The sequence below is a fragment of the Excalfactoria chinensis genome, chromosome 2, assembly GCF_039878825.1.
Source record: "Excalfactoria chinensis isolate bCotChi1 chromosome 2, bCotChi1.hap2, whole genome shotgun sequence".
Lineage (NCBI taxonomy): Eukaryota > Metazoa > Chordata > Aves > Galliformes > Phasianidae > Excalfactoria > Excalfactoria chinensis.
This window is the reverse complement of record NC_092826.1, coordinates 118,285,621-118,311,398: the sequence shown is the minus strand read 5'-3', so window position 1 is coordinate 118,311,398 and position 25,778 is coordinate 118,285,621. Positions and strand designations below refer to the sequence as shown.

At 46.4% G+C, this 25,778-nt stretch overlaps 2 protein-coding genes across 2 annotated transcripts; both read right to left on the bottom strand.

Annotated features, from left to right (window-relative positions):
• Nucleotides 1–2,218: 2,218 nt before the first annotated feature.
• On the bottom strand, nucleotides 2,219–11,954 carry LOC140248820 (CX3C chemokine receptor 1-like). The gene is made up of 2 exons (XM_072329866.1): nucleotides 11,875–11,954; nucleotides 2,219–3,616 (listed from the first exon to the last, which is right to left on the bottom strand). The coding sequence occupies exon 2, from the start codon at nucleotides 3,600–3,602 to the stop codon at nucleotides 2,538–2,540; it is 1,065 nt and encodes a 354-aa protein (XP_072185967.1). The 5' UTR covers nucleotides 3,603–3,616; nucleotides 11,875–11,954; the 3' UTR covers nucleotides 2,219–2,537.
• Nucleotides 11,955–22,821: 10,867 nt separating this feature from the next.
• Nucleotides 22,822–24,840, bottom strand: LOC140248827 (C-C chemokine receptor type 8-like). The gene is made up of 3 exons (XM_072329874.1): nucleotides 24,753–24,840; nucleotides 24,598–24,660; nucleotides 22,822–23,908 (listed from the first exon to the last, which is right to left on the bottom strand). The coding sequence occupies exons 2-3, from the start codon at nucleotides 24,649–24,651 to the stop codon at nucleotides 22,829–22,831; spliced, it is 1,134 nt and encodes a 377-aa protein (XP_072185975.1). The 5' UTR covers nucleotides 24,652–24,660; nucleotides 24,753–24,840; the 3' UTR covers nucleotides 22,822–22,828.
• Between the last annotated feature and the right edge of the window lie 938 nt (nucleotides 24,841–25,778).

The following is a 25,778-nucleotide window of genomic DNA, read 5'->3' as shown; positions in this document are numbered from 1 at the left end:
CCCCTGACCAGACTGCGCTTCTTGGGAGGAACTGTGGTCTCCTTTTTGGTGGATGGGAAACAGCTCCAGAATCTGTTTTGACTTTTGGGACTCTACCATTACACATTTCCAGGCGTATATGCCTAAAAACTGATGGAGGGAGAGGGAAACTGAGGTGATGAAATTCGATCAGGGAAAATACAAGAAACACTTGGAAAAATCTATGCTGTGAAATAGCTGAATTTGGCTGAAAATACCAATTTCCTGCTGCAGAGGTTTTGATAGAGAAGTGTTATCTCTGAGTAAAGGCTGCAGTTTATTGGAAGTCCAGTGGAGGGACGTGAAGAGACATCAGAGGGCTTTCAGTCAGGCTCAGACAGTGGATAGAAGGCCTCCAGGACCACAATATGTAAAGTAAGCAGAAACCTGGGGAAGTGGTATGGTTTATGGAGGCTGAGCTGTTTTAAGGGACATTGCAACAAAACTCTTCCTGCAAAAATGATGATCTTGGTTTTTATCGTGTTTTCGAAGATTTACCACTTCTGCTCTGAGGAAACATCTCAATAGTTCTGTGTTACAGAGCACAGTGTCAGGAAACCCCGCACAAAGCTTTCCTTGTCATGCAAATGCTAAAAGACCAGCAAAAAGACATCGTGTTTAAACAGCTGTGATCCTCCCCCTCTTTTCTGCCCTGGTGAGGCCACATCTGGAGAACTAGATAGTCTTTGAGGTCTTTTCTAACCTTAGTGATTCCATGATGAACATGCAAGGTGATATGCTGTGAGGTGCCGTGAATGCTGTAAACGTGCTGAGTTCCTGTGAAACCACTGAGGATGGGCAGGAACATGCTCCCCATTTCTAAAGAGCAGCTGGTCAGCCTCTGGGACTTGAACTTGTCATTCTGGTTCATAGTTAAAGCTGCCTTTTACTCTTTGCACTCAGCAGCTTAACATGTTCCGAAAACCAAAGACTGAACAACCCAAGTGAGCCTGCAGTGCTCAGCTCCACAATAAACCTTCTCTGGGCTGATTTCATGCAGACAACTTCTTGTTTGGTCTCAGAGCACCTTCCTCTTAATTCCTGCACATCTAAGCATTTCTTAAAATACCACTAGTGGGCAGGGGATCACTTGCTGGGGCGGGGGGCAGGGAAGAAGTTTTCTTGTGATGCTCGCACTACTCTTATGCTCAGACAAGAGATCAGAAAGTCCACCTATAGCTGACATTTTAAATATGAAGTGTGTATAATCTTTCCACCTAAAACCAGGTGCTTTATGGAAAGGTGCTGTTATACAGTACTCTGTGCTGAAAGCTCAGCAGAAAAGAATCAGTCGTTTACTATTTGCTGAATGAACGCTTATGGAAAATAGGTTGGTTACTCATTTCGTATTTGATGGTTTCATCAGTGTGTTAAAATGTGTCCCATTGGCATGGGTTTGTCTTGCAAGATTGATCTTCGTATGGTGATCTCAGCATCACAGATGGCAACAGGCCATTTCGCATTCCCATATCTCCAGCCCACAGACTTGACAAAATCTCACCCATGGCACATAGTAGCAGCAGCTCTCCAGGGAGGCCCTGGGAAGGCACGTTCTCTTGTCTTATTGATGTTTACCACCCTTATGTGTTCTCATTGCATGGTCAAAAGGGATATTTGGAGGCCAGAGAGCACTCTTGGTATATACATCCCACAGTCGGTGTTTTCAGTGTGGGGCAAGCAGAGCATGGGTGTGAAGCAAATAGCTACTCTGTACTGCAAACAGCAGCCAAACACAACAACCCCCAGCCCACATCCCAGTGACAGCTGTCCCAACATTTTACCAACTTGGCAGACACTCACTCAGCAGAACTCTTGAGGATGTGCTACATGAAGTGCTCTGCCTTATGATGTCCAAAGAAATCAGGAGAGGTGCCACTGGTGCAGATCAGCTCCTGGTTGGGTCCCAAGCTCTTCAGGAGAGTCCTTGCTTCGTTAATTGAATGTTGCTGAGTGTATGGTTGGCACTAAATGCATATTCAGAAAGAACTCTGGTTTTTTAGGGTTTTATTAGTTATGAAAGCACAGGTAAAACATTTGTTGCAATCAAGAACTCCCCAAAATTCCTTCCATATGGAGATAGTTCAGTATATAGCAATAAAAACAGTCTCATTTGCTAATGGTCAGCTGCTACTAATTAAAGAGATCTTTTCTTAAATGAGTTAAGTTCTATGTACATTTATACCACACGCACATACGGGCACGGAAGTGTAGATGACAAAACTGTGTAACAGTGTCCCTGTCCTAAATTCTTCTCCGTTGCTGTTCTGGGCAGAGGATGCTGCTTTTACTTCTACTTTACCTCTCTCTTGATTTGCTTCAGTGTTCAGCCTTGACATGTTGTACTGCTTTTGTTTTGGAAATATTCACTACTTTAGAATATTTAATGCTTAACAAAAAGCATGTCAGTAATTCAGTGCTGTCGTAGATCTTTCCCAATGGCTAACATCAGTCTCTTGGCAGTGCTAGCCCTGCAGAGGGGTATCTACACAGATTTCTTTTTCCAAGGAGGCTTTCTGGCTTCAGAGGAAGACAGTTCCATCCTGGTCACTGGTGTTGAGGGTAATGTTGCTGTTCACCATGCTTTCTGCATAGCTAGTTGAAGGGCGGACATCGTAATGATTGCAGGGCCCACAGAAGCACAGGCATGGACAGTACTTGAAGCAGACACGGTGAAGATACTTCCTGAATTTTTCCCCAGCAAAGGCATAGATAAGAGGATTAAGGCAGCAGTGGCTGAATGCGATGGTTTCGGTCAGGTGCATTGCATAGTCCAGTGATTTAATTTGATTGCAATTTATAAACAACTCGTAGTGCCTCAAAGTTTCGAGAAAAATCAGTACGTTGTATGGGGTCCAAAACAGGAAAAACACAACCACCACAACCAAGGTCAGTTTAATGGCTCGTGCTTTTTTCTGGTTTTTGCAGTACAGCAGGGTTTTGATGATCCCGCAGTAGCAGTAGCATATGATGCAGACTGGGATGATAAAACCAACGGTGTTCAGTTCCACGTTGCAGAACACTGGCCAGATGTTCATCAGCTCCTGGGGTAACACAGGGAAGCAGTCATTTTCTAACATCTGGGAGAACACAAAATGTGGCACCGAAACCAGAACTGCTGTTGCCCACACCCCGCAGGTTATCAGAAAGCTGTGCTTCATTGTTCTGGATTTCAAGGAATACGTTGCCCGGACAATGGCCAAGTATCTGTCGATACTGATCACGGTGATAAAAAACATGCCCCCGAAGAATCCGATGTAATACAGTGAGGACACAACTTTGCAGGGGATAGTGCCAAAGGTCCATCCCCTCACTGTGCTGGAAGCCCAGAAGGGGAGAGAGATCACGAAAAGAAGGTCTGAGACAGCCAAGTTCAGGAGATAAATATCAGTAACGCTCTTTTTACTGCCTTCTTTCACGATGGCCAAAACCACCATTACATTCCCTGCAAGGCCTAGGCCGAACACGGCGATATAAAACAACGGCAGAAATATTTTTCCAAAGGCTTGGATGTCAGTTTCATCACAGGTGAAAGCAGCTTCGTCGTAACTGTATTCGGTTGTCACTTCAGGCAGTGCTTCCGTCATGCTGAATTTTCTGGCTAGAAGCAACATGAAAAGGGAAAAGAGAATAATGTTAGAGAGAGACCCAGGATCTGGTGCGAGAGGCCTCACCAACACTCACTTTGGGATTGTGTCACTATTTGGGTTAGTGAGAGCTTTATCTCTGTAGTGGTAGATACTAAGGTAAGTCCAGACTCTTACATGTACTTCATTAAAAATTAGCTCCCTAGTACAAGAAAAAAGTGAGAATGTTAAAGAGTTCATGAGCCCCTTCTGCTTGCATGGGAGGCCGAGCAGCAGCAAAGCAAGCAGTGCAGGTGGTGCATCGCTGCGTGAGAAATGCAGACACTCTCCCGCTTTGCTGGGCAGCGTTCAGCAGGAAGCAGCATTCTAAATGGAACCGTGATCAGCAGGAGCGGAGTCTAACCCCAAATGCTAACCCCAGGGTAGAAGTGTGCTAAGACTCCCAGCTTGGCAGATGCATGCTGATATGGCAGGAGCAAAGATCGGGAGTGAAGCAAGTAGAATCCCAGCTTACATGTTCATGCTCCCCTGACAGCAATCACTTCTGCAGCCTGTTTGCAATGAGCCTTGCATGACTATGCATGAAGTAAAAATGCCCCAAGGTGTGAGACTGCCCTAGCCTAAGAAGTTTCGTATGATGTGGTGGTAACTACAACAAACTCCCCTGTGGATGGTTGATCTGACTATCCTGATATTTTCTCCAAATACCTCAGTGCTAGAGTGACCTTTATGGTGTGGCCCATTAAGTTTTGGCCTCTCATTTTGCAGTCATTACTCAAAGAGTGCCAGCTGGCAACGTGCACTCTCCGTTTTAAAACACTTTATTCTTAAATTTCAAAGCTTTGCTGTCCCCCAGACACCTAAACGAGAAGTGCCCACAGTCATTAGCAAACAAGCTCTGTGGTTTGGCACAGGAAAAGCGGGCAGGCAGAAGGGGTGTCTCAGCACAGGCGCCATGGGGCACCGACAGAGGACCGGGCTGCATGCAGCCTGCAGGAGCACCCATGGGTGCACGCCATCTGGAACCAAGCCCTCTGTCTGCTGCCCAGGCTGGTTCTCCAATGGCAATGTGCAGAATTCATGGCAAACAATGAGGAAACAAGGTTTCAGTTTTCTACTGGTGAGATAACTAACTAGAACTGCTGACAGAGATGGGTGAGATATTGCCTATCTCTTCCTGTCTGCCCAGTTACTGCTTTATCTACTGTGTGAAGGGATACAGGAACAAGCAGCAGACACAGTATATAATCATATAATCATAGAATCACCAGGGCTGGAAAAGACTTACAAGATTATCCAGTCCAACCATCTACCTATCACCAACAGTTCTCATGAAACCATGGCCCTCAACACAACATCTAAATGTTCCTTGAATGCCTCCAAGGTCGGTGACTGCACCATGTCCCTAGGTGTTGCCTTCCAGTGCTGACCTATTCTTTCATCTCTTCAAAGATCAAATGTCTGCAGCAGCTCCCTTTAAAATGAAAAGACGTGTCAGTGGTGCACCAGAGACTCTTGTGACACATACGAGTCACTAAGAGCCCGCATAGCTCCCTGCCACCCCTCTGCACTGTTCCACAGCTGCCTCCTTGCCGTGTGGGCTGATACGCTTATGGATAGCTCTTCACTGACGCTATCTAAATGGAAGAGGCTGTGCACAGGGTTTGATCAGCCTCGGCAAGAGATAAATGGAGGACTCGAGGTCCCAGCGTGTCCTGACACAGAAGTAAGAGTCAATTGATACCTCTCATATTTCCTTAGCATCTGTGCTATCCATGCACCCAAGAAGAGTTGTTTGGCGATGCTGGAGTGTGAACTTCAACTGGAAAGAGGGAGCTCACACCAAGTCGCTGTATCCTCTTGAGAGCTCCTACTTGTGCTCATGGTTCCCATGCTTGCTCCCTCAGTTCGTGCCTAGAAAGGCAGCTTGTCCCTCTGGAAGGTTTCTGTATGAGCCAGTACATGTCAGTATATAATGCTGGGCAATGGAAAGGTCTCATACTTGTCAAGAAATGTGGTTTCTGCTATGGGATGGCCCTAAGCCCTGGTGGACTTCTCTTACTGCTAGTCATCCTGCATAGGTAATGTGGTCAACTACTGTTCGAATATTTAGCTTGTCTGACACCACTTTGCTCAGTTTAAGCTGGTATTACTCAGCAGGCGCACTGCAACTGACCAAAAGCCTCACAAGAAACAACTCATATGTCAGATGTGCATAATGCAATAAAATTTCATTGCATTCTGGATTGAGAACTGGAATATGGCCGCCCGCATCCTTCCCAGCCAGGTGTCTGCTGCCAGTCTTGCAGAACCCACCCCACGCACTGATAGTCTTCTCACTGTCTGACTCAACCCAAATTACTCTCTTGTGCTTACGATAAATGTTAAAATAAGGGGAAAAGTTAACAGAAGACTGCAGAGCATACTGAGTAAGAACGATGTGGCTGCAATATGTCTCTGCCAGGCATTTTCCCTTGCTGAATACAGGAAATAGTAGATTCACTTCTGCTTCTCATGGAGATGTTCAACCGCTTTTCTCTCTCCAGATTTATGCATGGCTTTGGGCCCTACTCCCCACAAACACTTCTGCTTTTAAATATGTTTATAGCTGCCTAAAAGACAACAGTTGGCAGGATGAAAACACTGTTTCTCAACCCAGATATTCCCAGCCAATTTCTGTCACGTGCACTGTATATAATATATAGGGAAGTGAAATTATGAGAGATTCACGAAACTCCCCTAAGCAACAGACATTGCATTTCAACCTTCAAACAGCCTTGACATCAGTCTGGGTGACACAAGAGCCAAATCCTGACTTCACACCTGATCCATCTCGTTATCATCAGCCAGATGGCATGCTACAAGCTCTACTGTCAAGAAGCCAGGTCTGCCAGCTCTTTGGCATTCCACAGTGCCTCTGCTGTGACTGAGTAAAGAGAACTTAAGGAATAACCCGAACCAGACCTCTGACATAGAGTCATGCTTCAAATTTGCACCATATGCTGATGAAGTATTCAAGAAGATTTTCACACCTTAGTCAGCACTTCAGGGCGAGGTTGACTTAATTTGCTTTTCCCATGCGAACAGGGCATGCTCTTGGCCCAACACACCCAAGCTGCACAGCAGTGATTCAGCCTGGTGCTGGCCTAGAGAAGCTGATAGGCTTTGTGGGGACCCCTGTGAAACCCAATCGACATGCTTGCCTTTCTCATGCCTTGATCTGAGCTGCAACCATCCTACCCAAATATAAACATCATTGCTTTCGTGCTGTTGCAGCTACACCCATCAGCTTCCCACCTGCTGGTGAGTCTTGGCAAGACCATGGGCATGTCCTCCAAATGAAGTCTCCTAACTACCAGTGGCCCTTCTAGCACACACCACAAAGGTTTAAGGGAATTAACTGGGACTGGCTGGAAATGAGCTGGAGGGAAGTGGGTTGAAAGCCTTTCTAGCACTCTAGATGTAACTCTGGCACCAAACACTCTGCATGTAGTCACTAGGATGCTGCAAATACTGCTAATGGTGGTTTGGATGGTGCCTAAAACAAAACTGAGATGTGAGAGCAACGCACTAACCGGAGATGGTGCCCAGTTTCTAGTCTAGGAGGGGGGTAAACTCTTCAAAAGGGCTGATAATAGCAGGACTAGGGGAAATGGTTTTAAGTTAAAAGAGGGAAGATTTAGGTTGGATGTTAGGGGGAAGTTCTTTACTAGGAGAGTGGTTAGGTCCTGGAACAGGCTGCCCAGGGAGGTTGTTAATGCCCCATCCTTGGAGGTGTTCAAGACCAGGTTGGACAGGGCTCTGGGCAACCTGATCTAGTAAAGGCGTATGTTTGGTGGCCCTGCTAGGCAGGGGGGTTGGAACTACATGATCCTTGAGGTCCCTTCCAACCCGGGTCATTCTGTGATTCTGTGATTCTGTGATTCTGTGATTCTGTGATTCTGTGATAGTCTTACACCCAACTGGTTGGTGCAATTGCTGTGGCTTATCTTTCAAAGTTGGACAGCTCTGTCCTTTGGGGATGATGTCTAGAGCTACTTGGTAATGTTTTAGCTAGCTAGGGTCCAAAGCAGGCCTAGTCCAGCAAGTGCAGTTTAAATTGAGTCTTTCATTCAGTCCTGAATTGGGTACTCTTTCTATAAGTGCAGGAAGGAGTGCCAATGCCATACTCAAAAGCAGGAGGCGAGATAAGACAAGCTGATGCCAAAATAAAATGTAAACAGTAAAGAGGGAGAGTGAAGCTAAGTGAAGCTAAAAAAACCAACAACAGCTACTTTGATTTGGTCATCTGACAAAGCTGAGAATAGATGCAGCGCAGGAGATTTGCAGCCTTGGATTGCGTTGCCTGCTGTTGGGATGGACACTCTCCAGCCTGAGGTGACACAAATCTTATGTAGCAGCATGATTGGATTTGGACTGATGAACTGATGAGCTGTCAGATTAAAATATAAATAAATTTTTAAAACTGGTGTAAGTGAAATAATCCTTACCAAACTGGATATGTTGTTTGTAAAAACTCTGTGGGAGCCATGAATTCAAACCCCAAAACTCTTCAGTATTATCATCGGCAGAATGAAAGCAGATTGGGAATCAGAGTAGGGTGATACGATCAGAAAACTACGTGATTGGGCAGCAGTTCAGCCAGCTCTGAGTAATCTGGGGTTTCTGGGATGATTCACCCTCACACTTATTGTAGCCAGCATTACATGCTGGAGAGATGAACACCACAAACCGTGCCAGGAGCACGGGGTCTATTCACCTGGCAACCGTGAAACCAATGTGGGCAGACATTGAAACTGAGCACCCGGCTGGATGTTTCAGTACAAAAAGCTGATGCAATCTTTGGGTGTTTTCAGCTGTACTACGTGAGAAGGAACACAGGAGGGAAAATCTTATATCTGTAGGGCTCACTACTGGGGCTGTAGGCATGCTTCATGTGTGCAATCTCATAAGCAGTGGAGGAAGTAGAGCAGAGCAAGCAAACCACTGGGACACTGTCAGGTGCTCTCTTGCTCTCTGCTCCTACTGTCCTTCTCTGATGACTTTAAGGTGAGGAAAACTCTTACTTTGGATTTATGCTTTCTCCTGTGATTTATTATCAGATCAGTTGGACCATTTCTGTGGCCAGGCAGTGTTCTGTAAGCTTATTTATTGCTTATCAGTTTGGGTGCTTTAATTTGTGGGTGCTCCCCCCAAGACCGAGGGTAAGATTTTCAAAAGCAAATAGTGCTGTGGGCCACTTTGTTCTTAGATTTTCCAACTCAGAGTGAAGTTCAAGATGAATAAGGAAGAACACTGGGTGCTTTCCAAAAATCAGGGCATTTAAGGTACAAAATAAAAGGCTTAGAAACGGAAGATGATCAAACCACTTCAGATTAAGATAAACCTGAAAACTGCAGAGGCTTGTAGCCCCTTAGCAAAGACATTTAGGTCAAAAAGATTTTAAAGAGAACGCCTTCCCTGAACCAGTTCTATGGTTTTTACATCACCTTCACAAATTAAGTTCGAAGCGGTAGATTCTATAACTTAAATTCAAACCAATAGCTGGGGATGAGCAGCATGTAAGCCTAGAAATTTAAACCAGTACTTCTGGGTAAAAGAAATGTATTGGAAAACTTCAGGCTTGGGTTATAGAGGACAGGAAGGGATAGTGTAGAGCCCAGGGTCTCTGTCACTGTAACCTAAAGCTTTATAAAGCAACCAGAAAGTGCTAACCTGGAGATAACTGCAGGGCAGCAAGGAACTAGGGCAGAACTTTCAGCTTAATCATTGCATTGGAATTAGCTAGACTCTGATTTTTATAAAGAAAACAATAAAACAGAAACGTGGAGCTATTCCTGTCTACCAATGGGGAAGGCTTCGCCACCTGTGCTGCAGAGCAAACACAAAGGTCTTATTTTGACCAAGAGCTGGAGATTCTCATACCCTGGTCCCACCCAGCTGCTGCTCATACTGACTTCCTGGCAAGGGGGGCACAAGGGTCTGAGCCTCTGTGCCAGGACCCTGTGCCCCCAGCCACATCCCGCTGCTTGCACCAGGCTCTGTGTGGTTTCTGGGGCCGTGGCAGCTTGCCCCTGTGGTTATTGCTGTTTTTATAATGAAAGCTGTGAGATGAAGCTTTAACACTTTAACATCCCGCTCTCAAAGTCCTCCAGAGGCCGTGGCCATGCAGGAAATATGGTGCCCATGTGCCAATGATCCCACCTGCTCCCAACATCTTGCTCTTCAGATTTTCTCAAGGCCATTCCGAGGGTCTTCTGGTCTGATTCTGCTGTATCCCTAGGGAGCTATTTAAATGCTCAGTGCTTTGCTGGGGCATATTACTTGTTGTTGCTGTTACCCTCTAGGTAACAGTGGAATTGAGCATGGCCTTGATGGAGTGGGATATGAGCTCAACTTTCAGGACATGACCTGTAGGGGCTCTTGAGCAAATGTCATGTTAGATAACCACATCAAAGCATTTAAACGAGATGCTGTCACTACTTGAATAGTTCATCTGAATGGGAGCTAAGCACTAAGGTACTTCCAAGACCCTCACAAGGCACCAGTCTGAGCCTTTGGCAGTCCAACTACTTCAGAAACGTGGCTCTAAGAAGCTCAGAGCCCTACATACCTGTTTCAGAAATGACTTAGGAGAGTATGACCTGACAGTATGACCCTGGCTCCTATATCTCCCATGGGCCTTACAACTGAGGTTCAAAAAACACTGAAGAATGGTTCAGAATTTTCCCCCCATGCCTCTTATGTTCATGGCTTTGTGGTCCTGCTGCTGATGAAGAGACCCACTGACACAGATGCCGGGGCCCTCTGCAGAAGCTCTGCATGCCGAGCAGGCTTTCAGGCTTTGTACAGTTCCAGGAACCTGCCACAGGACAGGAATATATATGAAATGTGGGCTGGAAGAACCATGGCTTTGTCCTCACAATAGCCATGTTGCACACTTTTCCTCTAATATTTACATGCATAGCTGTGCATTCTGCCCTTGTTTTCTCTGAACTGCTCTTCCTCAGTATTTCTTTTTCCCAGGCATTCTCTACTTGAGTGGTATTCAGATTTTTTTTCATATTTTCTGTGGGATAGACTGTGGAAAGAGGCAGTTGTTTGCAGCAGTGTGCACTGTTTGTGCTTGTTTATAGTTACTGCTGGCACCATCCTCCCATCACCTTTATTGTTCTGCCTATGTATTTCCTGTCCCCTTTTTGTTGTTAATAAGATCTTTTAATCATGGCATCTTTGAGAAACCTGAGAAATGGGAGATCTGTTGAATTATCCTCTCTGCTGTGCTTTCAGAGGGCAGCACGCATTAACCTATGACGGTGTCCTGATGAGTATTTTCCTAACAAGACCACGCTATCCTCTAGCAGCCCTCCCAGCTCACTGCATGTTCTTGCATCCCCTTTTCCCAAATTTAGGTTTAATTATCCCCCTTTTGGACTTTTTCTGCACTGCTCAAATTTCCAGAACTCAATGCTGTTGCTTTCCTATTGCCTAGTTCGCTGCTATTGCCCTGCACACAGGCTTTGCCCCAACAGAGTAGATGTTGGGAGCAGCTATTTCTGCATCTGTATTTATATCACACAAGTACTTAATGGGCTGCTGCAACTCTACTACACAAATGTCTCACCCAAACTGATTGTGTAACACCCTTCCCATTGAAGACTGACTCACAGAGAAATTAAATAATGTGGTCATACAGAAAGTTGATTTCTCAGATTTTTGGATTTCTGTCATCACCTGCCCAGTCTGCCCACTTTCTATCATCTCTAGCAAAAATCCTGTACTGGATTTTCACTGTCATTTTCACCGTCATTGATGTTTCTGCTGTTGGTTCACTGGCCAAAGCCAAAAATGAGCAATGCTGGTGAGTGCAGTGTTTGAAAATCCCTGCTGACATCCAATAAAGTGCACCTAGTGAAGTAGAATGGCTGTATCCTCCTGGTCCGTCCTTCCGTACCGATGCTGCACACTGTTCACCTATTAGTGTTTTGCTTTAACCTTGTGGGATTCTAACAGGGCGAATGTTTCCCTTACCACAAGATGCCATAAAAAATCAGCCACCAACTAAAATGCCTCTGCCCTGGTTTGCTTTGACTGGTAAAAGTGTTCTCCTTTCTGCCTTCCCCATTTGTAAACATCGCCCACATCATCTTAATCCAAAGTAAATCTCACTTAGATTCCCAGAGTTAAGCAGTGAGGAGATTCCCTAAGTTCATGAGACACCACTTGTCATCCTGGCCTGACAAGTTATAGGTGAAATATAATTGTCTCTTACCTTAATTCGTAGTTGTCTTGAAAACCAATGTTTTCTTCAGGCTGAACCTGATTGTTTTCGAATGTATATTTCCTCTTCTCTAGCATTTATGCCTGCCCTATGAAACCTGAACTTTGGCAGAGCAGCTTCCTGGGCTGAGCTTCAGAGCTGAGCTGGGTATTGATGTGCTCAGCTGTGGTCCCGCTGTCATGTTGTGAAATAGTGAGGCAGGACGCAACCAGTCCGTGGGGCTGAAGTGCATGCAGAAGCACAGCAGAGGAGAAAAGAAATCCTCTGGGATTTTCACACCTTCCCCCTAATGTACAATGCTGAGGGTGACTCTTCCAAATGCTGACTCTCTCTGTGAGGACACTTGGGACCAAGGAGGTAGAATGGATCGAACCTCTCCACTGGGGATGGTCTCAGATGCCAGGGGCTGGGGGAGTGTGGGCAGCATGGTGCCAACTTTCCTCCAGCAATGCTTACAGCTTGCTGTGACACCACCTTCATACCACCACCAGGGTGAAGCCACCAGTTTTAGTACCCAGAGAAGCAAGAGAAGGAAAAGGGCTAGAAAGTGCGTGCAAAATAATTTTAACTGCATTGGTATCCTTTCTTCTTCTGCAACCAGTAGATCTGGAGTAACGTTTAGAGCCCTGAGACTACCATTATACTCACAATATGTTGTGCTGCTTCTTTGCTCATAAATAAGATTTTGAGCACATCTCCCTGCAGTCCCCTGGGCTGGAGGATTCTGAGAGTTTAAGGATATTCATTCTTCTAGGACTCTTTTTGGCTCTGGACTTGAGCATGTGATGCTCAGGGCTTCATTAGAGGTATCATGGCTAAGCATGTTTGGGGTGCCAGCAGCCCCATTTTTCTCCTTCTTCACAAACAGAGGCAAGAAACTGCCCATTTTTTGTAGGAAAGTATCAAAAGGCTCAAAGCTGGTTTTTCCTCACACACTGAAACTCACTGTGATTTTGGCTCTGACTGCCAAAATCACACCCTTTCAGCTTTCAGGAAGATGACTTGTAATACACAGCATTAAGAAAACCTCATTGTGAGAACTGCCAGATTCAGAAAGATGAATTTATCTTCCTTGATGCCAACAATGCTTTGAAGTTATCCCTGCAGCGCTACACATGTGTCAAAAGGGATACCCGCAGAAGTTGTAACTGCAGGGCTTCAAATGAAGAGAAACTAAGTCATGCAGACTTACACACTTCCTCAACAGATCCCCCTGGGGAGCAGAAAAGACTTTTTGTTGTACACTGATGTGATAAGCCCAGATAAGGGTGTTACTCATTATCTTAAATGCGTTTTCAGTGTAGCTTGAATACATGTGAAATGAATGCTGCCGAAAAGACAACTGCGCATCAAGCAAAAACAGCTTTGTTTTCTGCCTCATTTCACACACTGATGCTTGGGACACAGCCCGGGGATAAGAAATTCTGAGAAAGCTTCTGGAGAGGCTTTCATCCTTCTCAACACACAAGGGGGAAAAGCACCTTTTGCTTCTCCAAGCTAAGAAGAAAGAGACTCTCCTAACCCGAGGGATAATCCTGGTTTGTTGTGGTCCATGAGGCACAGGCAGGTAGGTGTCTGGGTGCTGTCTGTCTAGAGAAAAAGTCTTTCTGGGCTCTTGGAAGCTTCCCTGGGCAGACGCCATTGCTTGAGAGTGCCAGGACGCTGCTGCTCTCCTTGATCCCTGAGCTGCAGCACCAGAATGTGGCTTTGGAGTTACAGCAAAAACAGCCCTTGAGGATTTAATTCTCAGTACATTGGAAGAAAAAGGATTAGTGAGGAGAACAGCCTACACAGTCTGTACTTTGTAAAGGTAAGGGGGCAGAAACGACTATATAAAAGGCAAGCATCTATACAGTAATGATTATAGAGCACTCCAGTTCAAGATCTGTCAGAAAGGGAAATAGCTTTGTTCTGACTTTCCCTTCTATATAGAACACTGATGAGGAGGTCTTGTCCTTCCAGCTAACTTTGACTTAAAGCCATGAGTACCCAACTTTTTGGCTTGCCTGGGGTGCACTGGGTGAAGAGGGATTGCCTTGGGTCGTGTATAAAATATGCAATACTACTGTTAATATATATAAATATAAAATCTTTATATATATAACATAACGTGAAAAAAGAGAGCGACAAAATGATAAAACTAGTGGGATATTTGACCTTGTTTTTGTGCAGCTAATGCATCAGTCTGGTGTGATGGCAGTGGCTGCAACTCTTAGTGAGTTCTCAAGGCACTCGTCAGAGATTTTGATGAAATTTTACTCTTCCTGTGCTTTACCCTTGAGAATAATTGTTCACAAGCATATATACTTCCAAGAAGTAGGATGTGAATAAGGCATGTGGCCAATCTCTCAATTTCAGTTTCCAAAGTCCTTTTTCAGGGTTTAGCACCTCAGTTTGGGGTTCAGAGAGTCGTTCACATGGTCCAAATCCCGATTGTAGTGTCAAGAGCCTCCATTTTACAGACCAAAGCACCAACCCCTTATTTTCAGGGCCTAGAACCTATACTTGGGATCTAAAGCTGCTGTTTTATCACTTATAGCCTAAACCTATACCCTGATTTTTTCAGCCTTGGATTATTATTTTAGGGCTCAAAGCATTATTTTGAGGCATAAAGCCTACTTTTGGGTAACCATGGTGTTTTTTGACAGGACAAACTTCATTCTAAGAGCCAACGCCTGAATATTAGAACCAAAGGTCTCCTTTCAATGGCCAGCCCCCCTCCCACTCACCAATCAATCACCACCTTTGTGAAGGCCCAAAGCCTCATTTTAATGCTCAGAGCCTCCCTTTCAACTGCCCAAAGTCACATGCTGGGAGCCAAAAGCTGATATTTAGGACCTGAAGACTCTTTTGGGGATCAAACATACATACTGAGATACCAAAGCTTTATGATCCAGCTCCTGAGCTGAAGAGTACAAAGCTGCATGCTGAAAGGTTCAAAGCCTCATATCAAGGTCCAAACCATCCTTTGTAGAGCACGAGCCTTCTTCTTCCATTCAAATGCACGGTAATGGGACTCCAAACATCTTTTTTATTGCCCTAAGCCTCCTATGAGATATTTGACTTTCGCTTTGAAGACACAATAAAAGCATCTATAAGCAATTTCTCTGAGGGGTGAACTCCAACCCTCACACAGTTTACGAGCCTAAACAGTGCATCTGGGATGCTTAGTGCTGAATGCAGCCATCTCCTCCCCCAAAGCTGTGCCTGGAGGGTGACCACCCTGTGTCTTAGTTCTCCTCCACTTGTTTCAGGGGGAAGGAGAAGCCTCTGAAGCAAGACCCAGCAGAGAGAGCTTCTGAGTCTTCTCATGTCACTTGATATGGCAGATTTCATACTGCCTGCCAGTAGGAGATGCAGTTGTTCTTTGTTACGAATGTGGAAAGGCAAAAACTGAGAGAGATGGAGAAAAGCTACACCTAGGGGTGGAAATGTCTTAACTCTAGGGCTAGAGAAGGGAAGAGCTGCAAAAAGCTGTCACACTTGCACACAAAGATGGCACGCTTTGTGCAAGCAAAAAGAAGCCCCACTCCTGAAGCCTGATCTGAGAGCCATGCCCTGATCTGTTGGTCTGCAAAGACCTGCACAGCCCTTCACCTGGGTGGGTACTGTGTTGAGAGATCAGCACTAAATGGGTATCTCACCTCAGGTGGTGATTCATTTCGTTTTTTGGAACTAGCCTCCACAGCAAGAAGTTGGTAAGCCCAGCATCAACGTTCAGGTTCAAGAATGAGTCAGACTGCAGCTATTTCTCCATGGCACCAGGCTTCAGAGGGGGCTGGTGGGCCTCTGAAATCAAGAAGAGACTGGGCATGCTGCGCTGGTGTTGCTGCTGGATTACTGGGGGTGCTGCAGGGAAATAGAGAGGTGAGTGAAGACCCACAGCTCTGCTGTTTCTCAGTCCGTTTCAGACCCTGCTCAGCACATCTGAGTTACCACAGTTTGCAGGGTGCAGGTTGTGCCTTACATTTTCCACAAAATATCTAGATGTTAGAAAAGGCCTTCTGGTTTTCAGTCCTCAACCAGCTCTTCTCTTGCTGTCTACCGGGGAGAAACCTTTCCAGGACTGTTAACCTACTTGTACACAGATTTCTTTACTTGCATGTAGCAGAATGTTCCCTAGTATTCATTTTGGGGTGTTTTATTCCCTTCATATTTTCATTGCGTTCACCCTCAGTCTTTTTAATACTTCTTGTATGTCACCAGTGCTGAAGCTGCTGTCAGTTCCTCATTTACAGCTCAGCTTCAATAGTGTAACAGGAATAGCTTTTTTGTTTTAATTGGGAATGATCTCCATCTTCAGCTTCAGTATCTGGCAAAGAAGAAGTGAAGTTCTTGAAGCGTAGTTACAACTTTGGGTTTTGCTGTTGTTGTTGTTTGGGTTGTTTTTCTGGATACTCTAGAAATTCAGAAAGGAAGCACACAAATCAAAGGGAGGTTGCACATCTCTTGTTTATGCCATAAGCAAAATGCATATAGTGTCTTTTTCTTGTCGGACCTATGAGCAGCCTCTGGGAGCCTGCTGACATTGCAAAACAAAGATTTAATCTGAGATTTCACTGTTAAATGAATGAATGGATGGATGACTAAATGGGCATGACAACTGAATAGGTTTGTTATTCAAATATTTGATTTCCAGTACCGTTAAATGAATAAATAGATAACCAGATAAACAAATAAAAGGACCTGAGAATGGAGAAAGTTTATTACTCAACCATCTTTCCAGAACTACCTATCTATGACCTCTCAACTTATGAATCTGTAACAGGCGTGATGATCCTTGTGGGTCCCTTCCAGCTCAGGATATTCTGTGACTCATGTACTATCCAACAGTTGATTTCACATGTGCTGACCACACCTTGGCACTCCACTCATGTTTGCTATAAAGACTGAATTTACCTCCAAGTACAGGTCAGCAAAGGGGTAGGACTTTCGGGCATTATTCCCTTGCTGCTCTACAACAGCCTGTTTTTGTTTCATTTGCTTTTTCCTGTACAGAAAGGAGAAAATAAGGGACCTTTGTTACATGCTGGCCTTGCTCACAAGCCCCTCCTGAACCTGTGCTGCAGGATCCTTGAAGACAGGAATAGATACCCAGGCAGCCAGTGGGGGCAGATGGGATGTGAAGACCTCAGTTGGTCAGGGTGCCAAAGTGCCCTTCCTCTCAAAATGCATGTGCTTTACTTTCCCCCCAACCGAGCATGTGGATGATTTTGGAGGCACTGAGTGTTCTTGGAGAATGTGAGATAAAGAAGGGCTGCGTGAGTAAATGTTTTTGTGATGTCCACATGCATGCACATGACACATATATTAATGTCAGTGGGAAGTCTGCCTGTGTACCAGAGCATGGAGAGAAAAAAAAAGCTCTGAGTGAGAGGTACCACAGCAGGCCTTCCTGTTGGCTTGGTAGCACTGCTCTTTTGGAGGTATCCTGTCCTACATGATATCTGACCGGGGTTGCTCACACCAGAGCTGGCCTGGCATTCTCTGACTGCACTAATTAGCCCTGAATGTATCAATTAGCCAAAAAACACGCTGGACCCATGCGAGTCCCAGCCAGCTCTGAAACAAGAGAGGTGTTGGGTAGAGACGACAGCCCAGCAGATGCACGAGTCAGCACTCTGTGGAAACCCAAATCATGCTTCCACTGTGCTGAGTGAGGATTTCTGTGTTGTGCCTCTGCACATTTTGGCATTTTAGCTGAGCGAAGAGAAGCACAGCTTTATGCAAAAATGTTCAGTCAAGCAGAAGCACACCATACAAGTTGTGCATCGGAACCTCTGCGGTTCAGCAGCAGCTTTGCTTTGGTCAGCATTACTTGCCCAGTCTACAGGGCATACACCCAGGAAAAGCGCCATTACGAATGTGAACCACGCTATCTCTGGGCATAGCCAGATGCTACCACAGCAGAGAAGAGGCAGGGATGCTTTTAGATGGAAGGGGTCCTTCTGGAAGGATCATTTCTAAGTGTCTGGAAGCCATCCCACAAAGCGCATGTCTCAAGGAGAAGCATGAGTGAAGTGATACCTCAGACTGAATTTTCTTTTAGTGTGGATACTTCCTAAGGAAAACAAATAAACTAACAAACCTTGAAAAACACGAGGCTGCACACCTTCACCAGAAACCCAGCAGTGGTTGTACTGCTTCCTCCCTGATGGCGGTATGAGGCACATGGTGAGGGTCAGTGGCACCTCACAGATGTGTGGGGCAAATCGCAGGAGTCTTCCATTGACATTCTACAGATCTCTTTGCTGACGAAAACTACATTTCAAGATGAAGCGGAGGTTGCTGTTTCTGTATGAATCTCAGGTAAAGAAACCAAGCTCATAGATTTGTGGTCAACACTGGTCTTCAGTGAGTCACTCCTTGGCTACTGCCCTGCTAGCTGAGCGCAGCAGCACACCCAGAAGCCTAGGTCTGCACCTGGGTTAACAGACAAGGCTGTGACTGACATCTATCTGCTAAACCTTGCCTTTTCCTTCCCCTTCTTGGCTCAGTACTCCATTTTGGTAGACTATTCCTTCTGCTTGGCTGCCTGCCCCAAGGGAGCAACCATCTCTTTGGAGTGAGAATGATGTGGCTGGGCTACTGGTGGCGACGTGGAGCCGAGCTCACTCTCAGCCCCACAGACAAATTATAGATGAGAGCTAATTTGGTCTGCATGCTGTCAGTGCAACTTCCCTGCTGCTGCCCTAAGAGGGTGACTGAAAAACCCTACAGACATATCACAGACATACAGGAGGGCATGGGTTACCAGTAAGGTCAGCCTCCTGCACAGGAGTCTGTAAAAGGAGTTGTTACACTGTGTGTAGACATATTTCCTCCAGGTATACAGCTTTTACTCATTCCTTTTTACTCTGTGTTTCATGCATACCAGTAGTGAATCAAAAGGAAACAAGACTGTATTTTAGGCTTAAATTTGGATGTGGGTGACTGTTGCTTTTGTCTCGGTTTTGAGATGATACACATGAGAATATCTGACTATGTAATGTGCCCAACTCGCCCTGACTTTCCTTCACCTGACTTCCCTTCAATCTGTCTCACTGCAGCAAAAAGACCAAGCTCAGGATGTAAAGCTGAGTAGCAGATGTGAGTGGGACCAATGCTGAAACTGTGGCAGGCTCCTTTTGAGCCAACAAGTGACCATGCACCATGTCTGTCCAAACAGATGAGCTCAGCTAGCCTGGCACTTTTCTTAGGACAGCAGCTGCTGGAACAGCCCCGCAGGTTGAAGTCACTATGATGCCACTCAGACTCAGGGAAGATACAGAGGGTTCCTTCTGCTGTCCTGCACTCCCAGTGCCCTCGCACACACCTCAGGGCAGCAGGCAGCTCCCAGGCCTGTCCCTTCAGAAAGGAGAGGAGCACAGAGAACTGCATGCTCTGCTGCCCACACAGCATCCGGATGTGGGTCTCACCTCCTCCCCTGTGACAGCAGCAGCTCGCAGCGCCAGGCTGCAGCGGGGAGCTGAGGTTGGTCCAACTCCCGGTGCTGCTGCTGCAGGAAGGGAGGCAGCTGCCTTGGCAGGAAATCCTTAGTGCTGCAGAGAGCTGTGTGCAAGGAGCAAAGCATCCCCCTGTCAAAACACAGAGAGTTTTGGTGAAGGCCCACAGTACTTGGCATCTACCATCTCCTTCACACGGTGTAACATCGTCCTGACTTGGCTGCTGATGACCTGCAGCATGACATCTCAATCAGCACCAGCAATTAAAATTGTAATGACAGCAAAATGAGCCCATTTTTGCTAGACCGTGGAGTTCCAGATGGGAGGATGCAAAAGAAGAGCACAGAGAACATATCAGCTCACATGAGCAGCTGAAGACAGGCTGCAGGAGCACCATGGAGGCATTGTGGGTGTTTGAGTGGTTTCTTCGCTCAAGGCTCACTTAAGACTAGTAATACCTTTTACCAACAGTGCATTAATAGAAATCAACCATTTCCTGAGCCCCTGTGGTACATCTCTTCACAGGATGACCACTGAGTGTTAGAAAACCAAACAAATATTGCACAGATCTAAATGTTTACAGTCGCCTCAGAGCATATCACGCAAATACAGCACATCCCAGAACCAAGAAACCCCAACACCCAGGGTGAGCTGCACCCTGCTGGCCTCTCCTCACACCTTTCTGCTCTGCGGCAGAGCCTCACTGCAATCTGCGCACCTCTCATTTTGGTTACTATGCCTAAGCTGCACCTCCACACAGCTTTATATTTTTCTCTTCATCTACATGGCTTGGATCCCTTTTAGGCCACAGGTTGGCCTGCTGAAAGATCTCCTTCCTGCTTTTGCATAGGGCAGGGGCTGCTCTGTACTATTGCAAATGATGTCCCATTTCAAATTTGACTGCAAAACCTGATGTGCATGGGCTGGACAAGACATGTGTTGGTAAGGTTGAGGTTTCTCCATGCTTTGTTTGTACGTAGAGGAGGAAGGGGAAAACATGGAAATGGAGGACAAGCATTTCACAAGTAAAGGAACCTCCTGTAACTAAAGGGTCATTTTTCCAATGCATATACCCAACCTCTGAGCCTGCTTGTCTGTGGGTATCAAGGAGGTATGTGGTAGTGTGGGCAGACAGAGAGTGTAGGCGGTGAGAAGGGATGGAAATGATTCTGCATTTCCCATAATTCTGTTATTTGAAGGTGCTGCTATTTTCCTTAGTGATGTTGTGATAGAAATGGAATGACTGTGCCAGCTGCTAGGGGGTGTGCTGTGTCATGCAAGGAAGGTCTCTGTCTCCAAGTCAGTGTTGCAGAATCCTCTACTGCTGGATGCAAGCCATGAAATCCTGCAGTAGTGCACATACACAAATGTGCGCTGTGGGAAAGCAGAGGTTGTTGCCATCCTTGTGCTATGAGCAAGGTATGATCTAGAGGGCTACCGCTACAAACCTCCAGGGGACAAAGATAGCTGGTGCTGGCATCCTGTCCAGCACACTTCAGCTTCAACCTCATTTTCTATGAAACCCATTCTTGGGGATTTAAATGCTTGCACATAGAAAAAAAGAGGCGTGTTGACCAAGGGTAGCAAGTTGCCCAAATGGCAGGAGCTGCAGCGCAGAGCTGGTACTGAGGAAGTGGTTAAACCTCATCTTTTCTTCACAGTCTGTTTTATCATTTGGGGAATCTGTCACTGCCCACATGAAGGAACATTACTTGTCGTACACATTGTTATCAACCTGCTCTTGCAAAAGACTGCATTTTGCAGATCACCAATATGGATGCACATTAAAATGAACACTATCTGAAGATCAGCAGCTGAAAGAATTGTCTTCTGGGTTTTGTTCTATCTTCTCTAGGAAATAACCTCAAGGGTACTTAGAAGGTATGGGGATGCTATCAGGGTAGGCTGAATTGCTAGAAGACAACCTACTCTCGGTCTCTCTCTCCCAGGGAAAAGGGAAGAGGGGGGAAGAGGGAGGAAGAGAGAGGAGGTGACTAGGAGAATGGTCGGTTATGTGAATCTGCCAGGACAGAAGAGAATGAGATAAGCAGTGATAGGACAGGGGAGTTCTTCAGGTGCCAGGATCGTGCATTTACACTGCAGGAAGCATCTTTATATTATAAAACTTCAAATTGGGTGATATTCTGTAGAGAAAAACAGACCAGGAACAAAAGATTTGAAGCACCATTGCATTTGTCTGTCAACATTTGTGCTACCTCCCACAGATCCTCAGGAAGATTTTACCCAGGACTCTTACCACGTAACAGTAATTTATTTGCTGCTTGCCTAATTACTCATTCACTCAGCTCTACCTGGGCTGGAAGCTTTGCTTAGATATCAGGTAGCAGCTAGGCCCTGGAGTGATTCCTAAACTGAGGGACTGTTTCCCTTCACAAAGCATGCTCTCAACCCTGAGATGAGCACAGTCACCGCCTGTAGAATAAATCCACTCTGCTGAGACAAGGGAAAGAGCTGCCTGCTGTCCCGGGTTTGCAAATATGAGCAGTTCCTCCCAACATCAGGCCTGAGCTGAGGGAAGAAACGTTCCTAAGGCAACAGCATCTGCTCTCATCCACTCTCCAAAATTAGACATTTGTTCATGCAGACCAGGATGGCAGTGGCTTTCAGTCCCAGTGCCATAACCAGCATTCATTTGGTATTAGTATGCAAACCACCGACCTTTCCTTAGGGGAGAGTTAGTTGTTTCAATGGACACATTTGGCATCTTCCTTTAAGATGGATATTGCAGCCAGCTCTGCAAGTAGTCCATAATGAACTGTCTCCCTCAGAGGGGCAGCTCACTCAGGAGGCACGAGGAATTAAATAAGCATTTAAAAAAATAAATATTAGACAAGTGTCTAGGTGGAGGAATACCTAGGTGTGAACTTGACACCCTATCTGCATAGAGGGGCTGTTTCTTCCCATCCTTCAAGGTTTTCATCATTTCATTAGGGATACTGGAGGACCATGTGTCCTGTGCTGGAGGGACAGGGCACACCTCAGTTGGGCAGGAAGGGCTACAGGAAAGGGAGGAAGATGATAAAAAAGGTGCTAAAAAATACGAATCCCAAAGGGAACCACAAGCAAGCTCAAGCAAATGATTCTACTTTTCTGATACCTCTTGTCCTAAAAGTTTGCCTGAACAGTACATCCCCATACTTCCCTGCGATGGAGACAAAAATCTTTGGTGTTTACCGGTGGGCAGGGGGTGCCTGATGGATTTCACAATGTCATTTTTAGTGTCTGAAGTTCTCATTCACAATTACTAACCACTGGACAGAATGGTGTCCCTGTTCAGAATGGTGTCAGAGCACATGAAAGATCAAGGTGCAGTACAGCTTGCTCTGGTATTGTGTGATTTCCTAGTCTTACTTTTCTAACAGGCCATTGCACCGAAACCTCCACCTACAAGGAAACAGAAAGACTATTTTTATTGAATTACTGGGAAGATTTTTCAGTTTCAAATGAAGTCTAAAGTATGGAGCTTCCGCCTTGCACCTCTACAAGATGCTACCAACATAAGAGGACTGTGAGGATGCTGTGTACAGAGAGGTGTGTCTGTCCGTGTTGCGTCTGCTGAAGGCACTGTGTCCTTTGTAGATCAAGAGAAAACGGGCGTATTTGCCAAAAGCCTCACAGAGATACTTCTTGAACTTCTCCCCAACAAAGGCATAGATGATGGGGTTGAGGCAGCAGTGCGTGTGGGAGAGTGCCTCAGTCAGCTCCAGGGCCAGCTCAAGTCTCTGGCTAGTCTGGCAGTCATCAATAATAAGCATGCTCCTCAAAGAGTCCAGGAAGAGCACGATATTGATGGGAGTCCAGAACAGGAAGAACACAATGACAACGATAAAAACCAATTTCATTGCTTTGTACTTGTTCTGAGTATGGCACCTCTGCAGGTTTCTCAGGATGTTGTGGTAGCAGAAAATGAGAATGCTCACAGGGAACAGCCACCCCAGGATGTTAACTTCAGAATTACTGAAGACCTTCCAGCCATTACCATTGCCAGGGTAGCGAGGGGTGCACAGTGTCCTGTTATCATCATCCACTTCCTGGAAGAACACAAGGCCTGGCACTGATGCTAAGATGGCCACTGCCCAAAGTGCCAGGCTGGCGATGATTCCATGGGTGGTCGTCCGGACCTGCAGGGCATACACAGAGTGCACAATGGCCAAGTACCTGTCAATGCTCATGACGGTTATGAAGAACGCACTGCTGTAGAAACCAATGAAGTAAGCAGAACTGACAATTTTGCACATGGCGTTGCCAAAAGTCCAGTGGCTCCTCAGTGAGTACTGAGCCAGGAAAGGGAGGGAGAAGACAAAGACGAGGTCAGAGATGGCGAGATTCAGCAGATACACATCAGTCATGGCCCTGATTTTCTTGAAGGCTGTTAGGACCCAAACAACCAAAGCGTTTCCCACGAGACCAATCACAAACAGTATGGAGTACAGCACTGGAAAAAATGAAGATGCAAATACTCGAATACTTTCAAATTCACAGTCAATATCCAGTTCAGGGTAGTACATGTCATCATAAGGTGCAGAGGAGTTAACTGCTGGTGACAAATGGAAATCCGCCTGTTCAAGGACAATGAAGTTCGTGAGATCCTAACATTCCTAGTAAAAATACAGTTCAACACACAAAGCCCACGGGTTAAAATCAGGTGTGCCATGGCCAGGTCAGATGACACAAATGGGGAATGAATGTGTGTGACGGCCCGGCCCTGACAGTATGAGGGCCTTGAGCCAGAGGGGCAGGGAAGATAAAAGGAAATGCAGCTGCTGTGGTAAATCAGCCTCTTTTGTAGCTTCTTGATGCGCTCAGTCCCATGTCTGTATCCAGCTCGATCTGCTGGGCCATGTGCTGGTGGGAGCACCACCAGAATAGCAGCCAAATAGGGCCAGGGTTCTGAGATCCCCCAGTAAAGGTTTTAGGGCTCAGCTGTATGTTCTATCAAGATCTTTGTCCAGCTCATGGAGTCAGCTGGGTGCCCATGGCTCCAAAGCCATGCTGCTTTCCTGGCAGCGCCCACCACAGCTTGCCAAGCTCATTGAGAGTGAGCACATCTCCTGCACAGGGACTTCCCCTGTGAGTTTAGAGAGGAGTGTGTGAGCCCTGACATGAGCAGCCTCCTCTGCAGAAGGTGCCTTCACATATGCTGCTTTCAAAGAACCACAACCACAGGGGCTCCTTCCACACCTTCACTACCCCCACCAGAACGACCTCTCCCAGCCTTTCAGGAGCAAGCTCACATGCATCCACTCACCAGCAAGTCCTCCTGCTTTCCTCCGGCCAGCAGGCTCCTCAGGTCCCCATCCATAATACAACACTGTGTGAAAGTGCCAGAAAAAAATGTCTCAATGCATAAAGCACGTCTGAGAGGTGAATACATCTTCATACATACGTAGTGGCAGCGCTTACCTTAGTTTATGTTTCAGTGCCAAGCCACCAGCAAGGTCTTCACCCTAACAGCAGAGAATCTCAAAGTGCGTCTTCCTCCGCGTGACAGATGTTATATTCAAGGTGTATAAAACCCACAAGGCAGTCGGTTCATTCTCTTCAGTTCACGCTTACAGAAACGGAAACGTGTATCAGGCTTATCTCCCGGAGGATCAGTACGTCAATTCACATCAACAGGAACGTCAATGAAAGAGCTCTGTGCCTTGCCCCATGCGTCTGCCAGGTGTCCTGTCCTTCACCAGGTGCCCCCGCACTGCTGCCACGCGTCACCATCAGGGGGAAGCAGCGCTGCTGCTCTTGCACACCAGGGGACGATGTGTGTGTGGGGGGGTGTCCCAGTGCTGCAGATGAACAGGAACCTGCATGCCATGCACGCGTGTCAAAATCTGCACCAGCAGAGGTGAACCACTGCCATCATGCTGCATCACCTCCTCCAGCCCCACAGCAAGGCGGGTACCAGGAGGTCATGATACTGCCAGAGCTTCATCTCTTGCGTCGGCTGTGAGCTGCTCAGAAGCCACTGCCGCAGCCTCTGGTTGGCTCGGCAGGTCCCGATGGCTACAGCTGCCTCGTGGATGCCCTGGTGGCTCCATGTGGGGATGAGGATGGCACTGCCGGGGGCAGCAAGGCTGTGGGTTCTCTGGAGCCACGGGCACCCAGCTGTCACAATGAGCTGCACAAAGCAGCCTGATGTACCACCTCGGCGCCACGAAAACCTCCGCACAAACACACCTCACTTGGGTTTGCCAGCTTTATTAGAGGTGAAAGCTCAGACCTCTAAGGGGCCGGCACTTCGAGACACGTGCATTTCACTTCAAAGCAGGAGCCAAGCGAGGTGCCGACTCACAGAAGCACCGATTCGTGACTCCTCAGAACACAGTGTCTCAAACCATAGATGCCCATAGCAGCTTTCTAAACACATCGCTTATCCCGTTAGTGCTGCCCGTGGCGCTGATCCCACCGCACACCCGGGATGCAAGAACCCAC

Coding starts and splice junctions, on each gene's coding strand:
- LOC140248820 (XM_072329866.1), bottom strand. CDS start 3,602: ATGACGGAAGCACTGCCTGAAGTGACAACCGAATACAGTTACGACGAA.
- LOC140248827 (XM_072329874.1), bottom strand. CDS start 24,651: ATGGATGGGGACCTGAGGAGCCTGCTGGCCGGAGGAAAGCAGGAGGAC. Junction 23,909..24,597: donor GAAAGCAGGAGGACTTGCTG/GTGAGTGGATGC, acceptor GTCCTTGAACAG/GCGGATTTCCATTTGTCACC.